We start from the raw sequence: 27,165 nt of genomic DNA, 5'->3' as shown, positions 1-27,165 counted from the left end.
GTTTCTACATAAGAAAATGTCTGTACCAAGTCAGGAATATGACAGTTGTTAATCATTCGTTTGATGTGTTTTGATTTTGCAATTTGATCAGGAAATTTTTGTTTTGAATTTTCCTCAAGTTCAGTATTTTTGTGATTTTACCTTTGATAACTATTTACTGTTAATACAGTATAGGTTTGCTTTTTCAGACTTTGTGTATATGTAAATGCCTTAATATTGTAATTTGTAAATGCCTATTGTTAATTTCTCTCCCATTTTGTAGAAAAATTTGAAAAAGTTCACAATCTGACAGCATACTTGGTTAAATTATGTGATAACACAGGGGAGATAATATGTGTTACTTTTTATTAAATTCCATTTTAAAAACAAATTCTGTTTACAAATCATTGCATATTCACACATTTATCTGACGATAAAGTTACTGGAGTTAAAACTGTGAAAATAGTATTCTTTCAGTTTGTCTGTAGGGAAGCCCAGTTTTTTAGTATGTTTTATTTATGAAAATTATTTGTATTTTGAGTGTGATAAAAATTTTAGCTTTCATGTACCCAGTAATAATAAAACTTCAGTAAACTTATTGTTCTTTTGAGTAGACTCATCCAGTTTACTTTAAAAAAATTTACTGCCTTTTTTTTAGATCAGCAGACTTGGGTTGAAAGTTGAAGAAGGCCTTGATGCGACCTGGTAAACAGCCTAGTCCTCATTGTTTGTCCCAGGTATAAATGTTTGTTTACTTTTCGTTAAAAAACACCTAGGTTCGGTTTATTTGTTTTAACTAAATGGAAAACTTACTCATACCAGTAACCAAATAATGTTTTAACTAAGGACACATATATTTATTTCATTAAGAGGTTTTTAAATAAAAATGTTATTGATAAAGAAAAATGAAGCAAATAAAATAAAATAATGTACAAATGTATTCCTTTACAAATTAGCAGTTTTGATACAATATTAATTCCTGCAAAATATTTTGTTTTAGTGCATTCACTGACTGACAGAAAACTAAATTTAAATTACTTCTACTCTAGACTTCTACAAAAATCTTGATTTAATTCGTCCCCTACCAATGAAGTCAAAGGGGACTTTAGGTTTGCACTCTGTCCGTCTGTCTGTCTATTTGTCAGTTCCAGACTTTTTTCTTCTTGCTTGAAGATATTGATTTGATATTTGGTGTATTTTTTTATCATTACAAGTTTTTTTTTTGTAAATTGTTTGAAGAATTTAGTGGTAGGTTTGTTTGTTATTTTATTTAGTTTACACTAATAAATATTACAAGTTATAGATCAAGTTAGAATTTTGTTGCATTACAATGATATTTTAACCAGTAGGGGACTATGTACAACTGATGCCATGCAATACTCACAGAATGCTAGTTTTATATGAATTAAAAGAGACATGAGTATATGCCAATAAGGCTGCATCCCAATTTCACTAAAATCTACAAGAAGTTCAGAGGTCAGCATATATAGTCTTAGTCTCCTATATTGGTATTTTTTTTAAATGACCTCAAAATTCTTTTGGGATTTTGTTTTCTGCTTGATATTTTCTCCATTTCTACATACTCCTGTGTGTTTCTGAGGCAAATGGTTTATTAAAATAAAATAAAAAAAATAGACAAAATGTGGTATTCATTCTCAATTTTATATTTATGTATAAATTTCTTTTTGAAATAATGAGCTTTTTAAGCCTAGAGCCTACTGCACAAAAATGGGAGAATATTGTATAATTTAGAATACATGTATAAATAATTTACATACAATCAGCATGTTAATACATACTGAATCCATGACAAATGGTAACTTAAGGAATTCTTAATTTCTACATATTACAAAAATAATCATGAAATAGAGTTGCAAGGTTCTGCTTATCCATTAATAAAATTATATGCATTGGATTATTTAGGACTAGATAAGTTTTAAATGACAATTGTATTTTAGAATACCTGTGGCCTAAAATATAAACATTACCCTATTTAGAACATTGAAACAGAGAAACGACAAACATTAAAATTTGAAGTGTTATAAACTTGTTCATATATCAGCCTGTAACTATGTGCTTTAATAAATAATGTCGAAGTGTGTTGTTTACCGATTTTGTAAACAATCAATGACCTGGATTTTATGGGTATTTGTTGTGCTATGTTTTTATTGATTGATCTATGGATTATATATCCTTTATGAAAATAATAATTAAGGGTATTTATACTTTACCATATATATTTGTATACTTTTATAAGCTTGTACTTACTAGGTCATCAAAGCAGTTGACAAATAATTAAAAGTATAATTCACTTCTATATATATAAGATTTAATGATAAGATTATTTGAACTGAACTTGTTCTTTCCATTTAAAAAATGCAGTTTTTAAGCTTTCAAAGCCTGACAGCAAAATGTCAGCAACCAAGAAATCTTTGAAAACTTGCATAATGTATATATACATAAGAGACATAAAATTTTTTTTGTAAAAGAGTGCTTAAGTTTCTGCAATTACAGATCGATTGTAACAACTTCAAAAAGTGGTCTGTAGCCAAAAAAAAGTACCCATATCCAACCACGCCATCTTTTTACATTGACAGTTCAAAATTGACTGCCCTTTACCAATATGAAGCCACTTAACTATGCAGTTTAAATCTTATGTTACCTCCTTTGATAATTTACATCTTCATCTCAATAGTTCTACTAAATACATGACCTTGGTTATGAAAAAGACTACAAGTATATGTCAGTGTGACAGAAACCCAATGACACAAAATCCAAAAGGGTAAAGGCCAACAGTACTAGTCTTCAACCATGAACAATGAAAATGAGGATGGAAATTAAGGAAATTGTGTCAAAGAGACAACAACCCGACCAAAAGGCAGGAAAAAACTGAAGGCCTTCAACACAGCGAGAAAATCCAGCACCTGGAGGCATGCTTCAGCTGGACCCTAAACAAAAATGTGTACTATTTATGTGATAATGGACATCATACTAAATTCCAAAACATACAAATGAACTTAAATTAAACATTATATAAGCCACTAACAAAGGCCAGAGGCTGCTGACTTGGGGTTAAACAAGTGTCGTGAGAACTCAACCTATTCTTAAATACAGTATGATAATTGCCAAAAGTCTAGGAAGAATGTGCGTATATTTATTAGTGACTATCAATCTAATTAAAATACAGATCCTGTGTAAAAGCTTGTCTTAGCATAGGCCATAGCTTAGACCCTAAAATTGTATTATAATCAGATTGCCTGTCTTTACCAACAACAGTAAGCAAAAATATCAGGCAACTGATACAATTCTTTTAGCTTTTCCATATTGAAAGTTATATATTTATTCATTTTAGTAGCATAAAACTGTTCCCAATGATTTTTATTAAATATTATTTTCACTTTTCTGGTCATGCTGGTATGAGCATCTGAATTCGGTTTTGTTTCTATATAAAAAAAAAATATTTGGTACAAAAAGTAAGGTCATGCCACAAGAGCAATTTGATTCTTAAAATTTAAGGTTTGTAGTTCTTTCAATTAAGTTAAATATACAATCTCTTAACTTAAATGCAGCAGCATGCAGCATGTTTACCTTTCCTCAAAATCTTTGGTTATTAGTAAGCTCACATGTAATGATATAAGATATCTACTAAATAGAAGCCCTTGACGTTGTCCTTGGCCAAATTTGTTGTTCTGAACTCTGTTACACCAGATCAAAACACTAATAAAAGACTACAGACTTTTTTGTATTTAATTCCTTGTCCCATGTTTGATTCTTATGTTCAGTGCCAAATATTTCTGTGGCTAGTGGGTTTGCAAATATTAATTTCTGCACATTTGAGGTAGTGTTAGTATATATGTATATGCCCATTCATCAGTGCATATTTTTTTTTAATTAACTTTCATATAAATATTTCTAGAGCGTTGTAAAAAAATATATATTAAGAGAACAGATCTTAAAAAATAAGAATTGAGGTTCTGTATTTACTAACCTTTAAATTACAAAAATTGTGTTATAAGATAGTGTTGATGTTCCAAGTATTGGAGAGTTTTATTAATTCATGCATATAAACCATTAGGAAAAAAGAGGAAAATCTAAACAAGATATTGTAAACAACTCTCCCCATGAGCATTATTTATTGATGTAGCTTTATAGGTCAAGGTTTGTTTATTTTAAAGTTTTTACAGAACTAAGGGCATGAGGTGGTTATTGCTATAATTGATCCAATAAAATTTGATTTAGCTGATGGAATTTTGTTTGTATTTTCATACATAAATGTTTTTTATGGATTTTAAAAGCCAGACGTTTGAAAAAATATTAGACTTTTTTATATTTAAGTTAATACCGTGATGTAAACAGGTGATTATTAGTTTCATTTATGAAATAAGGGAGGGTGGTAAGTTATAGAGTGTTTTGTAGTAAATGCATACACATCTCAATGGTGTTTGTGCTCACATATGCTTTTCTCCATTCATTTGCCAAAATATGCAGGTGCTACTATAAAACAATTTGTCAGTCCATTTTCCCATGTAATGTCAGTAATGAAATGTGTAAATACAACAGGCCTGAAGAACTATTTCGTTAAAATAGGGCTTATTTCATCACACTATTAACAGGAACCCTTCTTCTTTTCCTCTTCAGTCTTGTAAACCACATAGACTGACTTTAATTTCCAACAAGGTGTCACTTAAAATATCCAAATGTAACCATAGTTGATATAGTATAAGGACATTCATTAGAAAGGGAAAATGGGAAATATCTTTTGAAAAATAAACAATATTAGATGTCATTAAAAATGAATATGTTATAAATACACCAGAATTCTTAATTGTGTCACTGGAACAAATTTGACTTGCAAAAATGCAAGTTATTTATATTAAATCGTTAAAATTTTTGATGATAGACATTTTAACTTTGCTATAATGATAAATAACTTATAATTTATTCTTTCATTATGACACATTGGGGGTTTGGTATGGTTTATTAAACATGCTAAAGCATGTGATCCTGCTGTGATATATTCTACCTAAACTGTTCAGTGGCTAGTACATTTTGAGAGAACTATTTATAGAATACTAGTACTAAAACATACACGTGGTCTTTATCCCAACTTTCACTTTCCTTTTAAAAAATTGCATATTTGCTGGTAAACCAACTTTCCAATGAAAGACAATGTTGATGTGGTCTTTATACTGACACATTCAAAGTTATTAACAATGATTAAGTTGCAAAGTTTATGCATTGCACAGTGCATGCCTTCAGTCATAAATTACTAATGAAAACATAGACCAGATTTAAACCTTTTTTCCTGTCAAACTGTTCCTTGTATGACTCTCTATGAGGAACAGTCTACAGAATCTAATAAAGGGTACACTTTCAGTTATACCTGCTAAATGGAGTCAATAATTGTAACAAAGTTGTGTTGTGTAAAACTTTTCAGAAAGGATGCATTTCATTTTGAAATCCGTGAGTTTCTTTTGTTAAACTTGTGTAGTGCCTAGTTCTGAGTGCATCTGAGGGATATCCCCACACAGATTTATTTGCATACTGCAAGTGGGTGTCAGTCTTTAATGAGATGGATGTCTAAATATTATTCAAATTTTAATGCCAAAGCCTTGATATAGTAATAAATATTATTTAAAAAATTTAGTCTGATTTGTTGAATGTTTATGAATACATAATATGACCTATTATTGACAAATTTATGAGTGATATATGTATTTTTCTATTTATGAAATTTGATTACTTTCAATATATATTGACATGTTGTAATTCCATTTGAAATTTATTGTTAATCAGGTGCTTGAATTTGTTTAGCTTGTCAATCAGCAAACTGCGAGATCATTTATGTTTTAGACCTAATAATTTCCTTATATCATAATGATATCATTTACAATGACTCATCTGCAGTTTTTTGATTCAGGAGAATTTATTACCTGTAAAAAAGTAGTGTTTCTTACAGCATTTCAGAAAGTATTAATTTATTAATTTGCTAATGAATAATAATTTAATATTCCAAATCTGAGGAACAAATGATTTGTAATTATGACGGTAAAATTAGGTGAAGTTTACATCAGAATGGGGTTAAAAATTCGATAAAAAAGTGTTGGGTTTTTTTCCTGAAAATTTGGACTACTGCTTACAAAATTTCAAGCAAAACAAGTCTTTGATTACCTTTTTATTTTTTAACTCTCATGTTTGCTAAATGAAGGATTCTTTGAAAGTGGTATGCATCACATGTACACAAAGGGTCACCTCTGTTTTTTATACAAATTTTCAAAGAATTTAAAAAAAGAAAAGAAAACAATCCATTTGACATGGTAGTTGATGTATCATGAGTATCTTATGCAATTTTTAACAGTTGATGACAGTAATTAAGATATGACTTTCTAATTTCAGAGACAACATTCAGTGAATGGAAGTAGACTTAAAAGAAAGATTTGAAGATAGCTGAAAGGTAGTTAGTTCATTTAGATAAATATATTTTTCTGCCCCACATCAAGTTCCCCATGATATAATCTTTCTAATTTTAATGCCAAATTAAAGTTTTGACCCAAATTTCATGGTCCACTGAACATAGAAAATGATAGTGTGAAGTTCAGTTTAAAGTGTTTGGTCAAGGTAGTTATTGATGAAGTTGAAGTCACATCAACTTGAAACTTAGTACATATGTTATGATATGATCTTTCTAATTTTAATTCTTGTTATACTCTCTATTTACAAACTTACAGGATTGATCTTCTTCAATAGGAATACACATCCAGTAGATCCCAATACCAATCAATTAATTTAATACGACAGCAGAGCACCTGAGATCACCTCTGGTTTTTGGTGGGGGTTCTTTTCCTAAGTCCTTGATTTTCTACATTGTGTTTTGTAACTGTTGTTCATCTTTTGATTCTTTTTCATTTAAAACATGCCATTGTCAGTTTTTTTTTATCACCTACTAATTTGAACTTTCTTTTAGCCTATCTTTTATCTCATAAATGAAAAAAAAACATATGTCCATGCATTAGTACTATCTTCCCTCTTGATGTCTCTTATGGCTTTCCATACAATCAAATATATATCAATATTTGACCTTGAAAAGTTGATCTGGACCTTTTCTTGACAGCATATTTTTTGATACAAAATTAAAAAAAAGGGTATAGTTTAAGAATAAAAAAAATATGTCACATATAGTAGATTGTACTACAGTAACTTACTTATGATTTCTCCGACAATGCTGAGATTTTCATGGATTTTTCTGGTACACAGTGTCCCCCATTTTGGTTTAGCCAATGTTTCTTAAAAAATTCTATAAAACCATTTCACCAATTACTTTGAAAAGAAGTTAAATTTTACCCCTTAAGGGTAAAAAAGTTGGCTGCTAAAAAATAAAGGATTCTTCAAGATTTCATGAGGTCTAATTATAAATCTTAATAAATATTGAATCTTAATCTTTCTGAACAAGAAGTGAAATATTTGCCACTGGATGTAATCAAATACAGTTATGTTCTAAAATGATAAAAGTAAGCAGGACATTTTTTTCTAAATTATTGGGGCATTCAGTACATTTAACCCAGAAACCAGATATGGTAAAATACTTTCTAAAATAATTAATAAGTAAGATTGGCTGCTCTAAATTCATTTTTCTAGAATTTGCACTCTTGTCTGCTGTGATGGTTGTGTGATACAAATTTAAAGTTTTAAACTGTATATATGTTACCTTTGTTTTTAAAATAGTTTTGTCCAATATATTGTAAATAATTGTAAATGAAATGGGTTTAACTAAAAGCTCAGAATGCTAAGATTATTTTTTGAATATAGTTTTAATAAATAAACTGTTGAAAAAGATGCTTTCTCAGCATTTTTTTCCCTGTTGAACAAGTGTTATTTTTTTTGGGACACATGTTATGTCTAGTGAAAAAGCTAATTGTGACAAATAATTGCTTGTTTATTGACACTTTGACACAACTAAATATGTGTTTATATTTGTCAGCCATGTGTCATTATGCCCTAAAGGACTGCTGAAGTATTAATTATATTTTCGTACACAAATTTCTATAATGCTTGATGTGTTGTTTCTCCATTAGCTCTTTTTTCACATATATCTGAAATTCAGTTTCTTTGGTGTTCCTAAAAAAACTATTGTATAATTATGCTTGGCAAAACCTGAATATAATATCCAATAGAAAAAAATGCAGAATTCTCTAGGAATACTTATACAAAAGTTTTACTCATTGAAAAGAACTTGGTTCAATAAGGGTCATATTCAACCCAATTTTTCACTGAGATTGAAATGTTTAAATTCAAGATTTCCATTTATGTCTATTTTAAAATTCAATTAAATCATAACTAATGTACTTGTAACATCATAGGAAATGGCGCTTCTGCTTTGACTTAGTGAATAATAAATGCCTTCAACTACTTTTTATACCCAAATATATTGAGACGGTATTTCACAATAAAACCCAAGCATATTTGTCTTACATTTGTAAATACTGTTTTGTTAAAAAAAAACTCAATATTTTATCCATGTATGATGAAAAGGTTCATGCAAAAATACAGTTATGAAAAACTTCATTAAAAACTAATTTTTGCAGATGATCAACAAAGTTGTTCCTTGAAAAAATAGATGTAATATTAGGCCAAAAATAAAATATTGTTTGTTTCCCCAATTCCGACCGACCCTGCATAAATGGTCTGACTCACAAAATTTTATTGTCAAAACTAAGTCAAATATTATTTTATTCATTTCTGATTTTCAGGCTTGCTGAATCGACCGATAGTGTTCTAGCTTTTTGGGAAAAATAAAATTATTTCCCTACCTACCTACCCACACCTGGCTTGGCAGGGTCGGGATTGGGGAAACAAACAATATATTAATTTAGGCCTTATACATTTTAAAATTTGGAATATATTTGGATATATTTAATGGGCAACATGAGCTGTTTAATCACAGAAATGATTCTAATATAACCATTAAACTACATTTTCAAAGCCAATTTCTTTATGGCTTACCTGTAAATAGTTACATAAATCGGGTTGTTGTTAACTGAAATATTGCTTTGAATCAGATGTGTTGACTATCTAGTACATTTGTACTGAGATGGTTATAACTTGCTTTTAAGTGTGAGTCAAGGCTCCAGGTTGAAGGCAGTACTTTGACCTATAATTGTTTACTTTTCATTTGTATCTTTGATGGAGAGTTGACTCGTTGGTGCTCATACCACATCTTCTTATTTATATAAATAATTTTTTTCCATAAAATTTTATTTATTACATTATTTCTCTGAATATCTTTTGTATTCACTCCCCAAAAATTCAATTCTAAGCTACAATTCACTGATTCATAATCGATTTTTTTTACTCCTACTGGATGGAAATTTTATTTTATAGCTTGTGTCTCATATAATTTCTTATGACAAAAATTTAGTTCAAGTAGTATAAATTTGTTAGAGTTATTTCCCTTACAATGTTCTGACATTATTAATGAACATAACATTACTTGGTAGTTTTATATATCATGTATGTTTTATGGCTTTATGTTGTAAATTATTGAATGGAATCAGGCAATTACATAATTTTTATGTTTTATATTATCACTTTTCAATAATTTTATTTATTTGATGTATTTTTCATTGTTTAAAATGTTTTTTTTTATGGTATTTAAAGTTTCTTACAACTGTAAGTAACCTGATAGTTTCTGGGATTGTATGAAATAATCTAATGAAATCTAAAATTATCGTTGAAATAAAGCATTTTAGCATTTAAAGTCATCAAATAATTTTATTTCAAATACCTTCTGTTTAAAAAGTATAATTTAGATCGATGATACTATAATTGGACTGATATTAGTGATAAAAGATATACATGTACATGTATTTTTCTTAATAAAAAGTATGTTGGTACAGTTTTAGCTTTAACAATTGACTGATATTTCACCTTATTAATTACTTCCAAAAACATTTTCATCAAAAGTTAGTATTTTGTTGCAGTTGCTTACTTAATTTCAGTTGTTTTTCAAATTGAAGATCTAATTACTTTGAACTCACAGATGTACTGAGAGTTAAATGAGAAAATAAGCATAAAACCCAATAGAATGCAAGATTATCCATGTTTTTACCTTATCATTATTTGAGTGATCAGATATATCTTATAAAATGTTTATTGATTAATGAAATCACATTAACTCAGGTACCTTGATTCACCAGGAAGAAAAATTGTCATTGTAGTTCCTGATGTCTATGTCTATTTAGAATAATAAGATACCTGCACTCGTAAGGGGTGTTGTGTCCATATCTATTATTTAACCTTAGAATGATTGTTATAGGTTAATGCCGAATCTATATATATAATGGGCAAATTATAGCTGACTATAGGGTATGGGCTTTGCTCATTGTTGAAAGTTACAGTGACCTATAGTTGTTAATTTCTGTGTCATTTTGGTCTCTTGTGGAGAGTTGTCTCATTGGCAATCATACCACATCTTCTTTTTCTTAAATTATACTTTTAAATACCATTTTTCATCAATTCTAAACCCTCTAAATGTATTTCCTAATTTCAAGTTATACATGTATTCATTCATATTGAGTCTCAAAATGTTTGACAGTGTGTTGGAGGATTTGTCTAACCAGTTTTTGTATAAATTTTTAATATGGATTATTATTCATAGCATAAATAATCAGATTCGATTGACTTAGGAGATGTCACTAAGGAGGCTATTTATTGTAATGTATGTGATCTAATTAATGAAGTCATTACCTACTAAATATTTTCTAGTGCATTAAATGCAGTACAAATGCGTTAATTATATATAAAATTAACACCAATGAAAATGCATAATAGCATCAGTGCTGCTTGCTAGCTGTTTTATTATAAAAAAAAGTATTTGTGAGTATTTTTATGTTTTGGTTTCTTTTTGTATTTCTACCAAATTTGTATATTTTATTACTGTGACTAAAACATGTAGAGCGCATTTGTTTCTAACCTAAACGATGTAAACGATTACGCGCGTAGTCGTTTAATCCATTTGTTTCTTGCATTTTTTGGTCAACGTTGACATCGTTCACATAAACGATGTACGCGCAAAATAGTTGCGTAGTCGTTGATCGTTTATCGTTGAGACGTGTAAACAATAAATTTGTTACTGCATCTGTCGTTTTATTTCCCGCACTTTTACCTGTTTGTTTACAGTGCATGAGTGTAATCTATTTCTGTCTGACTACGTGGGGTTGATAAAGTTTATTAAATGATATATTTGTTTCTAGCAGCTTAACGTTTACTAAACGATAGTCATCGATGACAAGATTTCGGGTTAGGAACAAACGCACTTGTAGTCTAGAGTCCCACATTACAATAACCTGTATTTTGTTTCGATTCTGTATGAATGATATTGTAGAAGTATATATTTATGTTCACTTTACACTGGTTCTTTGAAATTATATGAGGATGTACATGTTCATAAACCATTGGCATCAATTGATTGTTCTATTTAAGCAGAAGGAAATTTATAGAGAATTTTTTGTTATATTATATTTTTAAAGGTTCAAAATTATGCCTTGAGGTAATCAATGTTTTAGTGTATAGTTTAATTTGAAATGTATCATTTTTAAAAATTTAAATGACAGGCTATGAGACATGCCCATCGTATTAACTATAAATGAGAGCATGACAAAACACATGTAATCATCTTCATTAATATCTAAAGGATTCATTGAAGACAATTTTATCAATGAATGTTTATATACTACAATACTGTGAGTTTTATTGTAAGCCTTGTATTAATAACGGAAAATCAATCAGAATCTTTTATTTTAATTTTAAAAGGCCATCTCCAAACACATATTCATTTGTGTTTTCCTCCATTGTTTGAAGTGACCCACATGTTAAATATATTTGGTCAGATTATGAATTTATTAAAATATTAAGTCCTTTTAATAAAAGTAAATGGTATTACTAGTTACATTATGTCATCTGACAAGTATCTGTAATAATAATGATCATGTGATCAGGTAATCAGAGTGATCTATATGGGTCATTAAACCTTCAAACACAATGATAAGCAACTTAACATGTGTTTTATCAATATGGACTACCTCATATTGAACTATGACCCCAGTAGAAACAAACCAATAGCATTTGTATGTTTACATTTCAGTTGTTTTCTAACAGCTGATTGACAGGTTGTGTTTAGCAAAGGAGAACTGGGAAACACTTTAATTTTTATTAATGATTTTTTACCTATGTAGCACAGAACATTATTAAAATAATGTTGGTGTAACTTGGAAAAATTGTTTCTCCAGCAAATTTGTTTGTAATTATGCAGTTTGAATACATCTATTAATGGATTTTGTTGTAAGCTGCTGAAGCTAATGGACTTTATGAATGAAGTAGGTGTATCCAGGTCAGTGGGCCAATTTAATAAGAAACTGTAGTACATCAGAATCAACAGACTTGGATTATAGATACTCAGTTGGCTTCCTGTGAAAAAACTTTGTGATTCTAAATTTAGACAAAAAACATTTCCTGCATATAATTGTTTAGCTCATTAATTTTATTTTAGATTGTAGTTGTATTATTCACTATTATATATTCTCAAGACTCTTTGAATTGTGACTTGATAATTGTTCAGGAGTTGAACATATGACACATAGGATTATCATTTTATGATGAGCATTCAGTTTGACAGTTCAAGGTATATGAGAGATACTCCGATCTCTCCATTCTATTCTCATCCTCCCCATCTTCCGACTTTATTTCATCCTGATATATATAGCCATATGACCAGATTTGACGAAGATCTGTGGAATTCAAGACTTGCTGAGAGAAAAATCATGGAACGATACCAAGAAGACAAATATTTCCAGAGAATATCTCCTCCGAAACAAATGTCAGAGGAAATCAGACCCGCAGAAATTGACTTGACAACTACAGGACACAGGAATCAGGTGGAGGACTACAGTCGTCACAGTCCACGGTATTACTACAACAGTCTAGGAGAGAAAGAACGAGAAAGTGAAACAGATTATTCCATTAAGTCTCACTCCGTGTCACCTCCAGGATTGGATGAAAGACTGAGGAAAAGTTCGTACTATACATCTTCTTCAGTACAGGTAAGTTGGGTCTAATTTTATATATATGTCAGACAGCAGGTAGGATTTGGTGGATAAAATTATGTCAACAGATTTCAAATTTCTCAAACAGGTGTCATTTCCTCAACTAAGATTTCTGTTTTATCTTTTAAAGGAGTTTCAAATTGTCAGGGACATTGTTATAAATACTTTTGAATGGTGTCCTTTTTCATATGTTACATCATGTTTTTATTTATTTAATGAAATGCAGAACTTCTTAACTTTAAATGTTTACAGTGCACCCATTGCTCTAACTTGAAGCGTAATGGAAATAGTCTATTTTTAGAGAATGAGAAGTATTGCACTCCATCAGCTTCAGAATATTACTGTTTTCTCTAATTTAGTCTTAATAGTTTGTCACTTGAAAGGTTTAGAAACATGCTTTCATTATGTATTTATCATTTCCATATGGTTAACATATTTTGGAATGTAAAACTGTTCAATGTAAAACATAAACTACTGTATTTATATTGATATGAGTTTAATAAACAGGATATGCATTTGCTTATGTGCATTAAATAATTTAAGTTCACTTTGTTTTTTCTGTCTTTTTGTCTTGCTATTTTTTTTTAATCAGCAGAATTTTTCTGAACTGAAACACTTCAAAGTCAAATGGACATTGGACATAAGATTTTGTTAAAAATTCATTGGGATTTACCATTAGAACAATATCCATAATTTAGAAAGATTGTATATGAGTGTTCATTGAAGGTAGTTAAAGAAAAGACAATTTTTCTTGAGTCCTTTATATCCTAATGAGCCCACACATTACAGACAGACAAACCATTAGTATGTCAAGTTTATTCAATCAATATATAAATATTACATGTAAAACATGTACTTGAATTTTTGGACCTGATTTTTTTTTTTTTTTTTTTTTTTTAATTTTTCCAAACTTTTTGTATATAAAAACTTTTACTTTTCACTATTCTAACTTTTAAATTAAATCTTCAAATGAAATGAGCCCTTTTTTGAGTTACTTTATCTAATTCAATGTTTTGAGAAAATATGTGAGAATTGTGAGATAACAAATTGAGGGAGAAAGAAGGTGAGCAGGATTAGAGATTTTATAGCACATGAAGCGAGGTATTTCTGCCAAAACTACAACCTGACTGCTGACCAATGATAAGTTACTTTTTGGTCATTCAATATTTTATTTTTTTACTTGAAAAAAAAATAAGAAATTTAGCTGGAACATTTATTCTTGGATTTTTTTCACTGTGATTTAGCCTTTATCCTTCCATGCATTTACAAATCTGTTTTCCATGTCTTCACCTTTCCAATTAAGTTTTTAACTAATATTTTTAACGCTTACATACCTTTGAAGTCATTTGAAAGTACAAAATAAGTTATCAAATTGACACATCAACCCAGAAATTACTAATTTTAAAAATCATTAAATATAAATAACCTATTTTTTATAAGTTAACATGATGTTTTTGGGTTATCTGATCATGATCAGAGAAAATCATTGGTAATCAGATTTCTTAAATACTCGAAATAGCACAATTTCCCTATTAAAACTCTAGTTAATTAGAAACTACTACATCAGATGATATAGACATGTTGGCATACTAATTGTTTATGCAATGTTTGTTTTAATATGAGCCTTTTATTGTTAAAAAAGCTCTTTGGTCGGGTTGTTCCCCATTTCCATTCTCAATTTATGATAATAATTAAAATGTATACTAGAATTTGAAATTGACTAAAGTGCTCATAACCAAAAGTCACGAAAATAATTTTGTGCACAAACCCCAGAATAGTACATCTGAGTGAGTGAGCCCTATATGAAACATATGCTAGTTTTTTTTTTGTAAGTACTACATGTATTTGAAATAAAAACAATTTAGAATTATAAAGTTTATTGTCAATAAAATATATACATTATATTATGTGAATTCATAATCACTTTATAGTAAGGATTATTACAATGGAACAGATACCTCAGCTAGTAGCAACACAGATGTACCTTCATCAGGTACATGTATGGCTGAAAATGGGAGAGAAAAAAATTTGAAGTATACAGATCTCTACCGTATAAAATAAAAGGACATTACAAACCTATTTTTATGGTTTGGGCAGAAGTAGGTTGTAGGAAAACTTGGTATCCATGTCTGCCTATTCATGTACATCAATATTTTATTAAGATTACTGAGGGTACAGTTAACATTTGTAACATACATTTTTTATTTTTCTACAGGAAAATATTTAGTCATGTCAGTTTATACATAATTATGAATAATTTTAGTTATTTCTTGATAGAAGTAGTTAATGAAGTTTAATTAATTTTTTTAAATGATTGCATGAAGTAGATCAGAATATTTATTTAAAGATAATGGAAATGTCTTTGATTAACCAGCCAAGATTCAGGAAAATTCAAAGTTACCACATGTGTACAGAAATAAAGGATTGAAAGAAACATAAAAGTGAACTTGAATGGAAAGCTTCAATCATTCACTCTATAACAGTTCTTTGAACTGGATCCCAGAATTACATGAAACATTATATTGTTTACTTATGGAAAAACCTTATATTGGTGGAATATTTTTTTAACAATAACAAACAATCATTAAGGGTTCTTTACATACTTGTTAGTTGGAATGCTTGAATTAATGGTAATTGTTGTCAAAATAAATATGTTGTATAATATTCATTTGTTTGGAAAGTAATCACTAAAGTGGAAATAAATGTATATAAATATTAGAAATTAATGTAATTTTATACTTTGTTTTTTTATGTGTTTGAATGGAAGATTGATTTGTGTATATGCTTATTAACCTTTCCGACAGATCAACTTTCTGTTTTATGTTCAAAGTATTAAAATTGATATATTTTGATGTCTTGCATGAATACATAATTGGAGACAGAGCCCTGAATGAGAGTTTAAATAAAAAAATGTTTTTCAAAGTCATAATAGTGTGTTAACGTGTTGAAAAGAAATAGTTTTTTGTTATTGTTTTTATTTTTTGTTCTTTCTTGTTATTTATTTTTTATATTTTTTTCATTATTCTTTTTTTTTTTTTTTTTTTTTTTTTTATCTCTTATGATGAAGCACTTTAATTCAATAAAGATAGGAAATATTACGTGGAGATCATTTCAGAATTTGCTTTAAACAAACAAGAATAAACTGTTTTGTCACATTGATTGGAAAATATTTAATTTGGCATTGAGCAAGCATTATACTTTTGTTTCTGCACATAGAAGAGTAACAAGTTTCTATTGCTCAGGAGGTTACAGTTATCTTATAATAACTCAATTTCAAGCTGGTTGTTATTGGATTTTAATGCATTGAGTAAGGCATCATTTTAGCCCTAACAATTTTTCCTAATCAGTTTGTTGTTGTTTACAATAATATGTTTATTTATCCATTATTAATGAGTCTTTTATTTTGGTCACTAAGAAGAAATAAAACCTTTCTATGAGGACCAAATATTATATGAAAAATGGATTAAACAGATTAATTAGTAAGATCAAATACTTAGATTAATCTAAATAATAAATAATTTTTATATGTAACTGTGAAATAGCAATAATATTTCTTTATCACACATTATATCTACCAACCCTATTGTAAACAAAAACAATTACTTTGTAGATATTAATGTTAAAAGTACTTCAGATTATCAATTAATTAATATATGCCTCAGTTGGTATATTTATGAATTAAACTGTTTTATTGTCCGAGATCTTTTATTTGTCAGATATTCATCGGGATGACATTTATATTTATTTTATATGAACAAATTATGCTGATTTGGATAAAGTTGTTGTGTACTGTCATGTCAGTTAAAAAGATGTATACCAGATAAATTATCATGGTATGGGACATCGCATTGTATTCAGTAAGAATGCAAAGATTATTAAGTCTGGTGTTAAATGCCCTTGCTAATATCGAACAAATTCCAACTTATTAAGGGGTAACAATACTTTATGAATGTTCAACTCTTATAAATTCATGTTGAATAACCAAACCAAGATTTAAAAAAAAACATCATTCTAATTGCATGGATTCGTAAAGGACCCAGACCCAGAGCTTCTTCAGGGCTATGTCACTTGCGATGCTAATTCAACTAGAGTATAGTTTGTTAATTTACATACCTTAACAGTTGTGATGTTAAAAAAAGTAGAAAAGTACTATTTACAAAACTGTTAAATGTTTCCTTAAAATTATTTCCAGAGGTGGATTTAGAGTGGTGCCCAGGCATCCTTATGGAGCTTCATTTATGGTTAACTTCGACTTTATCTATCTGTTCCATTTTAAACATTGTATAGTTTGGGGCCTGCAGACTCCCCTTTTTTCAAAATCCTGGATCCACATCTGATTTCATTGGCAGACTGAATTAAAAATTTTATGCCCTGCCAACAGGCTTTGAAGGGAATTCTGATCAGGTCTGTAGGTCCATAATGTTAAAAAAAAAATTCAGTTTGCTATCTTTCCTGTATCATGTTAAAAAAATGGTCATGGTAGTTAACAATGAATTTTTGGGTACATCAACTTGAAACTTTATACACATGTTCATTATGATGGAACTTTTAAAAATATATGCAAAATTTATGCAAAGTAACTTTTTTGGAATTTTTTCCAGTGAAAGAAAGATTGATGTCATATTTCATAATTTAGATAATGTTGTAATACATTATTTTTTATAATTTTAGCAGATATTGAATTCCAGCTTCAGACTTGATTGGCCATTTTTATGCCCCACCTACGATAGAAGAGGGGCATTATGTTTTCTGGTCTGTGCGTCCGTCTGTTCGTTCGTCTGTCCGTCTGTCCCGCTTCAGGTTAAAGTTTTTGGTCAAGGTAGTTTTTGATGAAGCTGAAGACCAATCAACTTGAAACTTAGTACACATGTTCCTTATGATATGATCTTTCTAATTTTATAGCCAAATTAGACTTTTGATCTCAATTTCACCGTCCACTGAACATAGAAAATGAAAGTGCAAGTTTCAGGTTAAAGTTTTTGGTCAAGGTAGTTTTTGATGAAGTTGAAGTCCAATCAACTTGAAACTTAGTACACATGTTCCCTATGGTATGATCTTTCTAATTTTAATGCCAAATTAGAATTTTTACCCAATTTCACGGTCCATTGAACATGGAAAATGATAGTGCGAGTGGGGCATCCATGTACTTTGGACCCATTCTTGTTTTTTCTTTTTCAAGATTTAGAAGAAAAAAAATGTTTAAAGATTTTTTATTTTTTTTTATCATTTTGCATATTAATGTTAATAAAACAGTTGTGACAGTTATTACTTACACTGTTAATTTTGATTGATTAAAAAAGTTGTCATTTCTTATAGTTAACTCATAGATTTAATTTCTATCATCTGGATTAATCCCTTCTTTTGGTATTGATCAGATTAATGTGGACTTCTTTGGAGATAACTTATTTTCATTAATTTGTTTGGGTTCCTGAAATGTCACAGTTTGTGTCATAACCATCTCCTGTTCTTATTAAAGGTTTCTATAATGGAATCTGACCTACTGACATAATTTATAAGGTTGTTACTTAGTTAAAAAGCCAGGGTAATCAAGAAGAATGTTATTATTGACACGAATCGGCTTTATTCTTTATTCGCATATTGTTTTTCACCAGACATTACGCACAACTGAGCACATTACCTTTTACTTAAATCTAATATTATAGATTGTTTGCATGGAATTGTTACAAATAATTCCAAGGTGTGAATATACATTAATCCCGATTAAGAGAATTTAATACGTAAACAGTTTTATGAAAATGTTCTTTTGAACAATGCCAGAGGTATAAGTTACTTAGTGTGGTTAAGTTAACCTCCTTATTCATTCATTAGATTTGAATTAGAACTTTTATTTATTGCTAAACAAAACAGATCAAAATATAAATGTGTATTGTTCTGTTATACATTTACATTTATAGGTTATTGTTAAACTGTAAACAGCTTATTGGCTTACCTTAAAATATATTTGAAGTTTGTAAATTCTGTTTAAATTTAAGGTCAAAATGTTCATTTGCTTATATTTTGTTAGAATTAAGGTCAACTTTATAGAACTGGGTATATTAAAAAATTGCAAAAAGTTTCTTTAAATATCTATTATCATTGAAAGTACTCTTTTTCTTCTCAATTCGCATATACTGCCCAATACCCATACAATAGACTGCATTCACACTAAATAACAAAAAAAGAAAGAAAAGGAATGAATGAAATATTAAAAATAAAAGTGTCCATTTTTTCCCTTTTGCCTGACCTATCATATTGTTATGTGAGCTTGTGTTGTCATTTTGCATATTTCTTTAATTTCTTGGTTAAAAAATTTAAGATATGTAAAGTAATAACTGTACAAGACTTGTTATCAACATTAAAGTAATGAATTATGCAATGGATTTAATATTTTTTCAGTTAGCAAAAAAAATGTTTTGGATTATCTTTTTCCACAGTTTGTTATGTTTTTGTTTTCATACTAAAAAAGCAATCAGTTAATATTGCTTACACAAATTGTGACCTTGGTGATATCTTGATTTCTGTTTATTAGTTTCAATGAAGTATCTTGGAGAGGGATGAAAACAGAAATAAAGTCTTAAAAGTGATAACAATAATATAACTGGCTTCAATTTTTTCCTACAGATGAATTGAGCCTTAATATTGAACAAATATTGGTTTGTGTTTTTTTTTGCTGCAGTCTACTCTATATGCTGCTACTATTCTAGCCTTTATTCACTATGCAGCATTTAATAACTGATACCTAACTAAATTCACTTGTCTTTTTAAAATATCTAAATTCTTGTGATAATCATGGTCAACTTATTTTAGAATTTCAGACAGTCAAGATAGGAAAGAAGTTTTTGAACAAAACTTGTGAAACAAGTCCTTAATATTTTGATAAATTTTACAGGGAAATGGTATGAAAAAATGTTTTTTAAGATACTAAGATAAGGAAAGAGTACACTTTATTCATTGAGTATACAGTGGTAACTAGTCTGTCTATGTTCATTATCAATATTTTGATTTAATTTTTTTTCCTTCTGTATTTCAGAGCAATGGCATAATGGATAAAACTGAACATCAAGGGGCAATCAACTTAACATCAGTTCGTGAAAGTACAGAAAGTTTGCAAAATGGTGAAATTCTGAGAAATGGTGACATGACAGAAGAATCTCAGGTACTTGATCTTATTTTACTATTCTTTTCCTTCATCCTGAATTAATCCTAAATGTTCACCTAACAGTTATTTCCTTCTGTGGATTATCATGTCTTTAATTCTCAAGAGTTGGTGAGTAGCAGTTTTTACACCATTTTTTATAAATATTAGGTCCACATAATATCATTCCAGCAAACCTGTATTTCTTCTTCCAAAGTGTAGTATCAGTGACTAACTGCCATGACTGCTATAAGATTTAAGTTTTTTTTAATTCATGATTCATTGCACAAGTTCTTTTAAAGTGGGACGAAAAAGAATTATGTATGTCACACTGAAATAAAGATGTAGACAAATATTGTATTTTCAGAGCACATGTCTCTTGACTGCCATTTGTAATTTAAATTTCATTTTTATTTCACCTGAACATGGGTATAATATTTAAGAATTGAACAGTTAACAGTCAATTTTTTTTTATGGAAAATTCAGGAAACTGGGCATCAATCCCCCCATGATCTTCCAGTGGCAGCAAAAAGAAAGGTGAAGTCAAACAGTACCATAGAAACAGGTATGGGTATGGGTGGATTACTGGGACAACAGATGGCAATGGCTGCTCAGCATGGTATGACAGCACAGCAGCTTCAACAATTCTTACAGCAACAAACAACTCCTGCTATTAACCCAACTCAACTTCAACAGTTGATGCAACATCAGTCAATGGTTATGCAACATCAGGTCAGTTTTATTTATAATTCTATTGTACAGAAATGAGATAGATCTATAAAATGTAACAGAAGTCATTGTTGAAGGTCTGTGTTCTCTTTGCTTTATTTGAATCCATGTAATGAGCTGTTTCTACTTGAAGTAATATCCCAATTTGCCTTCCGAAGTAGCATTTACTTTAAAAAAAAACAATAAAGATTTTCCCAAACTGGTACTGCTGCTAGCATTGAGCTAGTGTTGAAGTATGTCTATATATTAAGTTGGATTTAGAATTCTTTAGTAGTTTTAGATTTGTTTGTCCTATTCTCAATGTAACAACTGCATGTTAATTCATGGTCATTGGTTCTTGTAATACATGTAATATAAGTGTAATTATTAAATTTAAAAAATAGCTGACAATTCTGCTGTTTACCTAGAGCCCAGTAGATAAAAAAAAATGGATTTCAAAAGCTCAACCCTTTAAAAATATTTTTAAAAAGTAATGAAAGTTAAATTTAAAATGGTGTCATCTCGATCATTATGAGTTGGCAACTTCAAAGCAAATTGTTCTGTAAAAAAGTAACACAATATGATGAGCTATGGAGATTTTGCATGATATAATATGATATAAAATATTATAATTATTGTGCTAAGATACAACTGTTAGATTAACCCTTGCTTGTTTGTTTCTCGTAAATTTGACATGTACAAAATTTTGTATATCCTTTTATAAAATTATACATGACGTGCATAAAGATATCTGCTGACTGTTATATTATTTGTTAAAATTACACCTTCCTTGGCACATTTACCGCTAGGTGTACATCAAAGATGTTGTTTATTGCCTTTGTTGTTAACAATATAATGACTACCTGCACATCAACATTGTTTTTGTCTTTCAATTGGGTCATAAAAATCATCTCACCTGTCTTTAGAAAAAATATTTGTTGCAAAAAAAGCAATAGGTAAATGGCCTTACTTGTTGACAGGTGTGAAGAATAAGGGAGATCACTCCGTTGATTGATAGCCAAAAGCCTGTCTGATACCCTTAGGCTATTGACAATGAGAAAGTACTGACATAATTATGAGTTTTTTGTGAACTTGTTTCATTCATTAGATCAAGATAGTAACCATCAAATGGTCTGGAGAATTTCATGACCGGGTTACACAATTATGTCTGTGGTGAAAAAAGATGTATTGTCTCTTTGACATAGAAATTGTTATTTATACTGTAATTCAAGGAGAAATGAATGACTTTTTTTTAAGCAATGACAGAAATACTTGTTAGTTTAAAAATGGTATTGAAAGTCAGTGAAATTTTGAATTTTTGACAGACTGCTGTATATTTATCTGAACAATGTATTTGGCATTATTCCCCTTTAATGTCTTTCCATCCTTAAACTGTACAACATTTAGTATGCTGTTCCTTATGACTAGTTTATGTCTTGATAATTTAAAGGATATAAATCATGAAGCATTACATGCAGCTATTTTGTTTTGATATAGGCTTACAAATTGTGTCTGAAAAGCATGTGGCAGAAGAAGTGCCTAACTTACATAAGGAATGCAGCTTATGTATGCTATGATTTATATAACAATAAGTGGCATAAGCTTTCCAGAAATTGGCAAATTTGTTTATGTTTGGCAAATTCCCTTAAAGATAATTGCAGTTTTATTTTGGGTAAAGTGGCATAATACATGGAATTTTTATAAAGTGTTAATATTTAACACTGGATACCATTAAATTAGCCATCACAATTAGTTTTTTATGCCCTAATTATGGGCATTATGTTTTGTGGTCTGTGTGTCTGTTCGTTTGTTCATTCGTCCGTCCATCTGTTAGTTTGTTCCTCCAGATATGACACTTCAGGTTAAAGTTTTTTAAGTCGAGGTAGTTTTTGATGAAGTTAAAGTCCAGTCAACTTCAGACACTTAGTACACATGTTCCCTATGATATGATCTTTCTAATTTTAATTCCAAATTAGAGTTTTAACCCCAATTTCACAGTCCACTGAACATAGAAAATAACAGTGTAATTGGGGCATCCCTGTACTGTGGACACATTCTTGTTTTTACATGTGTAAAGTTTATTCATTTGCTAAGCATAAGTTCCAAAAATTTGTTACCGATCTCTAACACAATGCTTGATACCACATAACACATATATATTCAATTTGGATTTTGGTGTCGCTTAAATCTTTCCCAAGTAAAGCAGCTTTATAAATGAAAAATTGCTAAAGATTTTCGTTTCTGTTCTCTAGCTTAAGTTTGGCTCAATCAAATGTTATGAAATTTGAACACAATGAGTACCACCACAAAACTCAGATGAAGTATGAATTTTGGTCGTGTCACTTTAAAAATTGGACTCTTGTATCTTTAATAATGTCTAATATTAATATTATAATTTTGTATGCTATTAGGTTCCCATAGATTACCTATTGGCAGAAAAACTTTTTTTTTCTAATACATATTTAAAAGTAAAAGGTTAGCAAAAAAAAAAGAAGCTGAATTTTAGTGAAAGCTGTACTTTTTTCTGGTACTATTTGGGATTCATACACCCATCTTATACCAAACTTGGTTGTATAATGCCTTTAGAAAAGGAAGACATCTACAAATACAAGGTCATTATATCAAAGGTCAAAGTCATAGCAGCTTTAGATAATTTTGAATTTGAGTTAAAAGATACCATCATTTGAATCTTTTATATATAGTCCATATCAATCTTTCTATACGAATAACATGCTTCATTGCTATTCTCTTACTGCAACTCTTTTTCGTAGAGTTTTCAATTAGAATAAAATATAACTGATTAAAATTAAATAATTTTCCATAAAATACTGTTTTTTTTAAACGATAAACAAAATTGTATGGCTCCAATAGACTGAAAAAGAAAAAAAAAACAAAACTCACATTTAATGTCAGCATGTTTTTGAAAATTTTATGTCTAGTTACAGAAAAAATTCCTTTAGATTAAAGTGTAAGCGTGATGTTGATTTGTTTGAAAAAATATCCTTACATAAATTACATAAAAATAATGTAATAAAAGCAACAAAACATTTTAGAGGAACATCTTACTTCAAATGATGAATTACTTTTGTAATTTTCAACCAATAGGTTATAACCTCGTTGCTGATATTAATATAACAATTATCAAAATTGTCAAAAAGAAACATGAATTTCACATGTATTATGATCATGCCTCAGTGGTAGCTGTTGAAAATGTTGTAATGTTGACAAGAGGGACACAATATAACAGCCCTTGATCTTCTTCTGGATAATAGTGTTAGTACATAAAGCCTAGGGAAAAAGACACTTCCGATGTCACATAAACATCTATTTGTTGTTTTGATGACCGTGTTGAATATGTATTTTGTTTCACCTTCCTTGAGGACATATTTGGTAGATTTCATTAACCGTTATCATGTCTTACATCTTAGAGTGTTATGCATGTATTGTAATAAATACTTTGATGAAATCAGTGATTGTAACCTGCATTATATCATTTTTTTTAACTCCCACGCCATCAATTACACTAAAGATGACCTAAAAATAAAGCTGGAATTTTCCTTGAAGACAATCTAGCTATGGAAAGTAATATTGACAACAAGTTCTATACTTCTATTGCAAAGCTTTAGATATTACGACAAAACAGTTATAAGATGTGGGTGTCAATTATAAAAAATAATTCTCAGATAATGTTTGTTGAGACCATTTTCAAGTGCACCTTATTTGAATTTTAAAATCACAAAATAGTTATCCAAAATGTTGACTCATATTTCTGTAGGGGTGAATTTTAAAATTGACATTACTATTGATAGTGTTGAAATCATTTGAAAGGTCTTATTTTTTAAAACATATTTAAAAAGTTGTTAATCTTAAAAATAAATATTTGTCAATAATTTGTTTTATTGATTTTGAGATAGATTTATTTTAGTGTCCATAGGTGTATAAATTAATAATCATGTCTGAATCTGTCTAAGAAATACTAAAATAACCCAGACATAAAAAAAGAGCTTTCTCATGCAATGGTTCTTTGTTTATCAAGGTGTCCTTATGAGTATGCAGCCTTCGAAATAAAGCATATTTACTAATTAAACTTTTTTTTTAAACATATTTTTAAAAGCCACAAAGTGTACACGAATCTATTATGCAACTTTTAAAAAATTAATAATGTAAGAAGAAAAGGGTATTTATTTTATTAAAAGGTTTCAATTTTTTAATTGTCCAAAGCAAAAATTTTACCTTGAGCGTTTTACTTTCAATGTTAAATTACATAAATATAATTTGTTGTTGACGTTCTTCATGTTTAGTTTGTTTTTGGTTATTTTAGCAACAGCAAAAACTCCAAGAGCAAGTTCTTCAAGAACTTAATGAACAGTTACAAATGAACATGTTACAACAGTCAAAGCTAATGCAGCAACCAGACAAAGTGAAAAACAGCAAATCACAACAACAGCTGACTCAGTTGGCAGTACAACAACAACAGCTTGTACAACAGATACAACAAATACAGTTACAACAGAGACAGTTCTTGTTAGCATGTCTAGCCCAGCCTTTTGTTGGTGTCAGCCAAGGTTAGAACCATATATTTATTTCCTGGGCATTAGTGTACACCTATGAATGTTATTATGTTATTGCCCTTACATTGAAGAGTATTTTTGAGATCAATATACTATATTTACTATAAGTATACTAGGAAGATATGGTCACACTGAGGGACAGAAATTCTTGACATATATGTGCAATAACCCTTTTATAATTAAGCACCAAATATTTCACTTCTGAGAAATTTAACTGATGTACATATTCCGACAATTTCTTGAATAATTTTGTGTCTTTTGATAAGATAATTTTTTGTTCTTTCCACCATTAATGTTCATTGATACTTTTTAAGAGACAGTTGACTATTATAAGATGTTACATTATGGATTCCACCATTAATGTTCATTGATACTTTTTAAGAGATAGCTGACTCTGTAGTATAAGATTTTACATTATGAATTCCACCATTAATGTTCATTGATACTTTTTAAGAGATAGCTGACTCTACAGTATAAGATGTTACATTATGGATTAACTTTTTTTAAAGTAACATATTGCAAACAGTCAAGTATTTTAAAGGGAAATCACACTATTGTTTATACGCATCGCTCTCGGCGCCGCCATAGTGTCGTAACTGTATTATGACGTCGCCGTTTTCGATTCCGCCGTAAAGGTTGCTAACTTATGAAAAAGCGAACGCTCGAAGGGATGTTCCACTAAAGCAGGAGAAATGATAATGGACATATCATATTTTTTACAACTGATATGTTGTACTAGCGAGTTTCTAGATTGTATTGGGGTTTACCTGCGGAATACAAAATAATGGGCAAATACTGCAGAATAAAAGGCAAAAAAAAAAAGATTGAATGATGAGGTGCTAAAATATAGAGAATAAAAAATATTGGAAACACAAAATAAACATTAATAAATGAATGACCCACTATCCAGACCATTATGATAAAAAGGATCTACCAATACAAAACACATAATCATCATGCATAATCAACACTAAGAACGTTGGAATTTCATAGCATATTCAATGTAACTTAGTCACGTGAACTTAGTACCCCCTCCAACCATTTTCTCGATAACGAAGTCGGTGACATATAATTTTTTTTTAATTTTCTGATGTATATGTTCAATATCTAATTGAATTCTAAATTTCCAAAAATATTATGGACTCATCTTGAACTTTAGTGCAAAAATGAAAATGCTACTCGAAATGGACAAAATGTATGGCAAAAAAAAATAGCCGAAAGTGGTCATGATGAAATGGCACAACTTTGGCAGCGTATCGCCGCGATGCGGTATGTAGGGTTCAGCGTATATTTTTTTTTGGGGGGGGGGGTGACAAAAAGACCAAGAGTACCAGCATGTTAGCGTATAGCTATCGGAATCTGTAGTTTTCTGTTCAAAAGAGGGTTGTAAATAAGAACAATGAGTTTCAACTTACAGTTTTCTCATATCACATGCATGCAACGTCATAACTATTATAGTCTTCTATACTACATGTATAAATAATTCATTAAACATCTCATTTTATATAAGTATTTATCCGGCTCAGCCTGTCAGATTTTTACAAAGCAGAGTCAAATTCATATGTTTTAATCTAGTTCTGAATATGCATTAAACTTGCCACTGGACGTAAATGTGTGAAGTCCTATTTTAAATTGTTATTTATTTCACATGTGACGACAGAAATGATCTAAGTGT

General features: G+C 29.5%; 1 protein-coding gene across 3 annotated transcripts in view; it reads left to right on the top strand.

Annotated features, from left to right (window-relative positions):
• LOC139514329 (forkhead box protein P1-like) overlaps positions 1-27,165 on the top strand; it is a 55,167-nt gene that overhangs the window by 1,927 nt on the left and 26,075 nt on the right. The window contains exons 2-6 of one of the 3 annotated variants that reach the window (XM_071303435.1): positions 638-716; positions 6,376-6,433; positions 20,107-20,232; positions 20,698-20,943; positions 25,241-25,484. In XM_071303435.1, coding sequence (XP_071159536.1) covers positions 20,119-20,232; positions 20,698-20,943; positions 25,241-25,484 — 604 coding nt within the window. In that variant the 5' untranslated portion in view covers positions 638-716; positions 6,376-6,433; positions 20,107-20,118. Of the gene's footprint in view, positions 1-637; positions 717-6,375; positions 6,434-12,109; positions 13,074-20,106; positions 20,233-20,697; positions 20,944-25,240; positions 25,485-27,165 lie in introns of those variants that run through there. The other 2 variants (XM_071303443.1, XM_071303426.1) reach the window with 2 other exon arrangements.

This window comes from Mytilus edulis, chromosome 1, assembly GCF_963676685.1.
Source record: "Mytilus edulis chromosome 1, xbMytEdul2.2, whole genome shotgun sequence".
Lineage (NCBI taxonomy): Eukaryota > Metazoa > Mollusca > Bivalvia > Mytilida > Mytilidae > Mytilus > Mytilus edulis.
The sequence above is the reverse complement of the archived record's forward strand: the minus strand, read 5'-3'. Positions and strand labels throughout refer to the sequence as shown.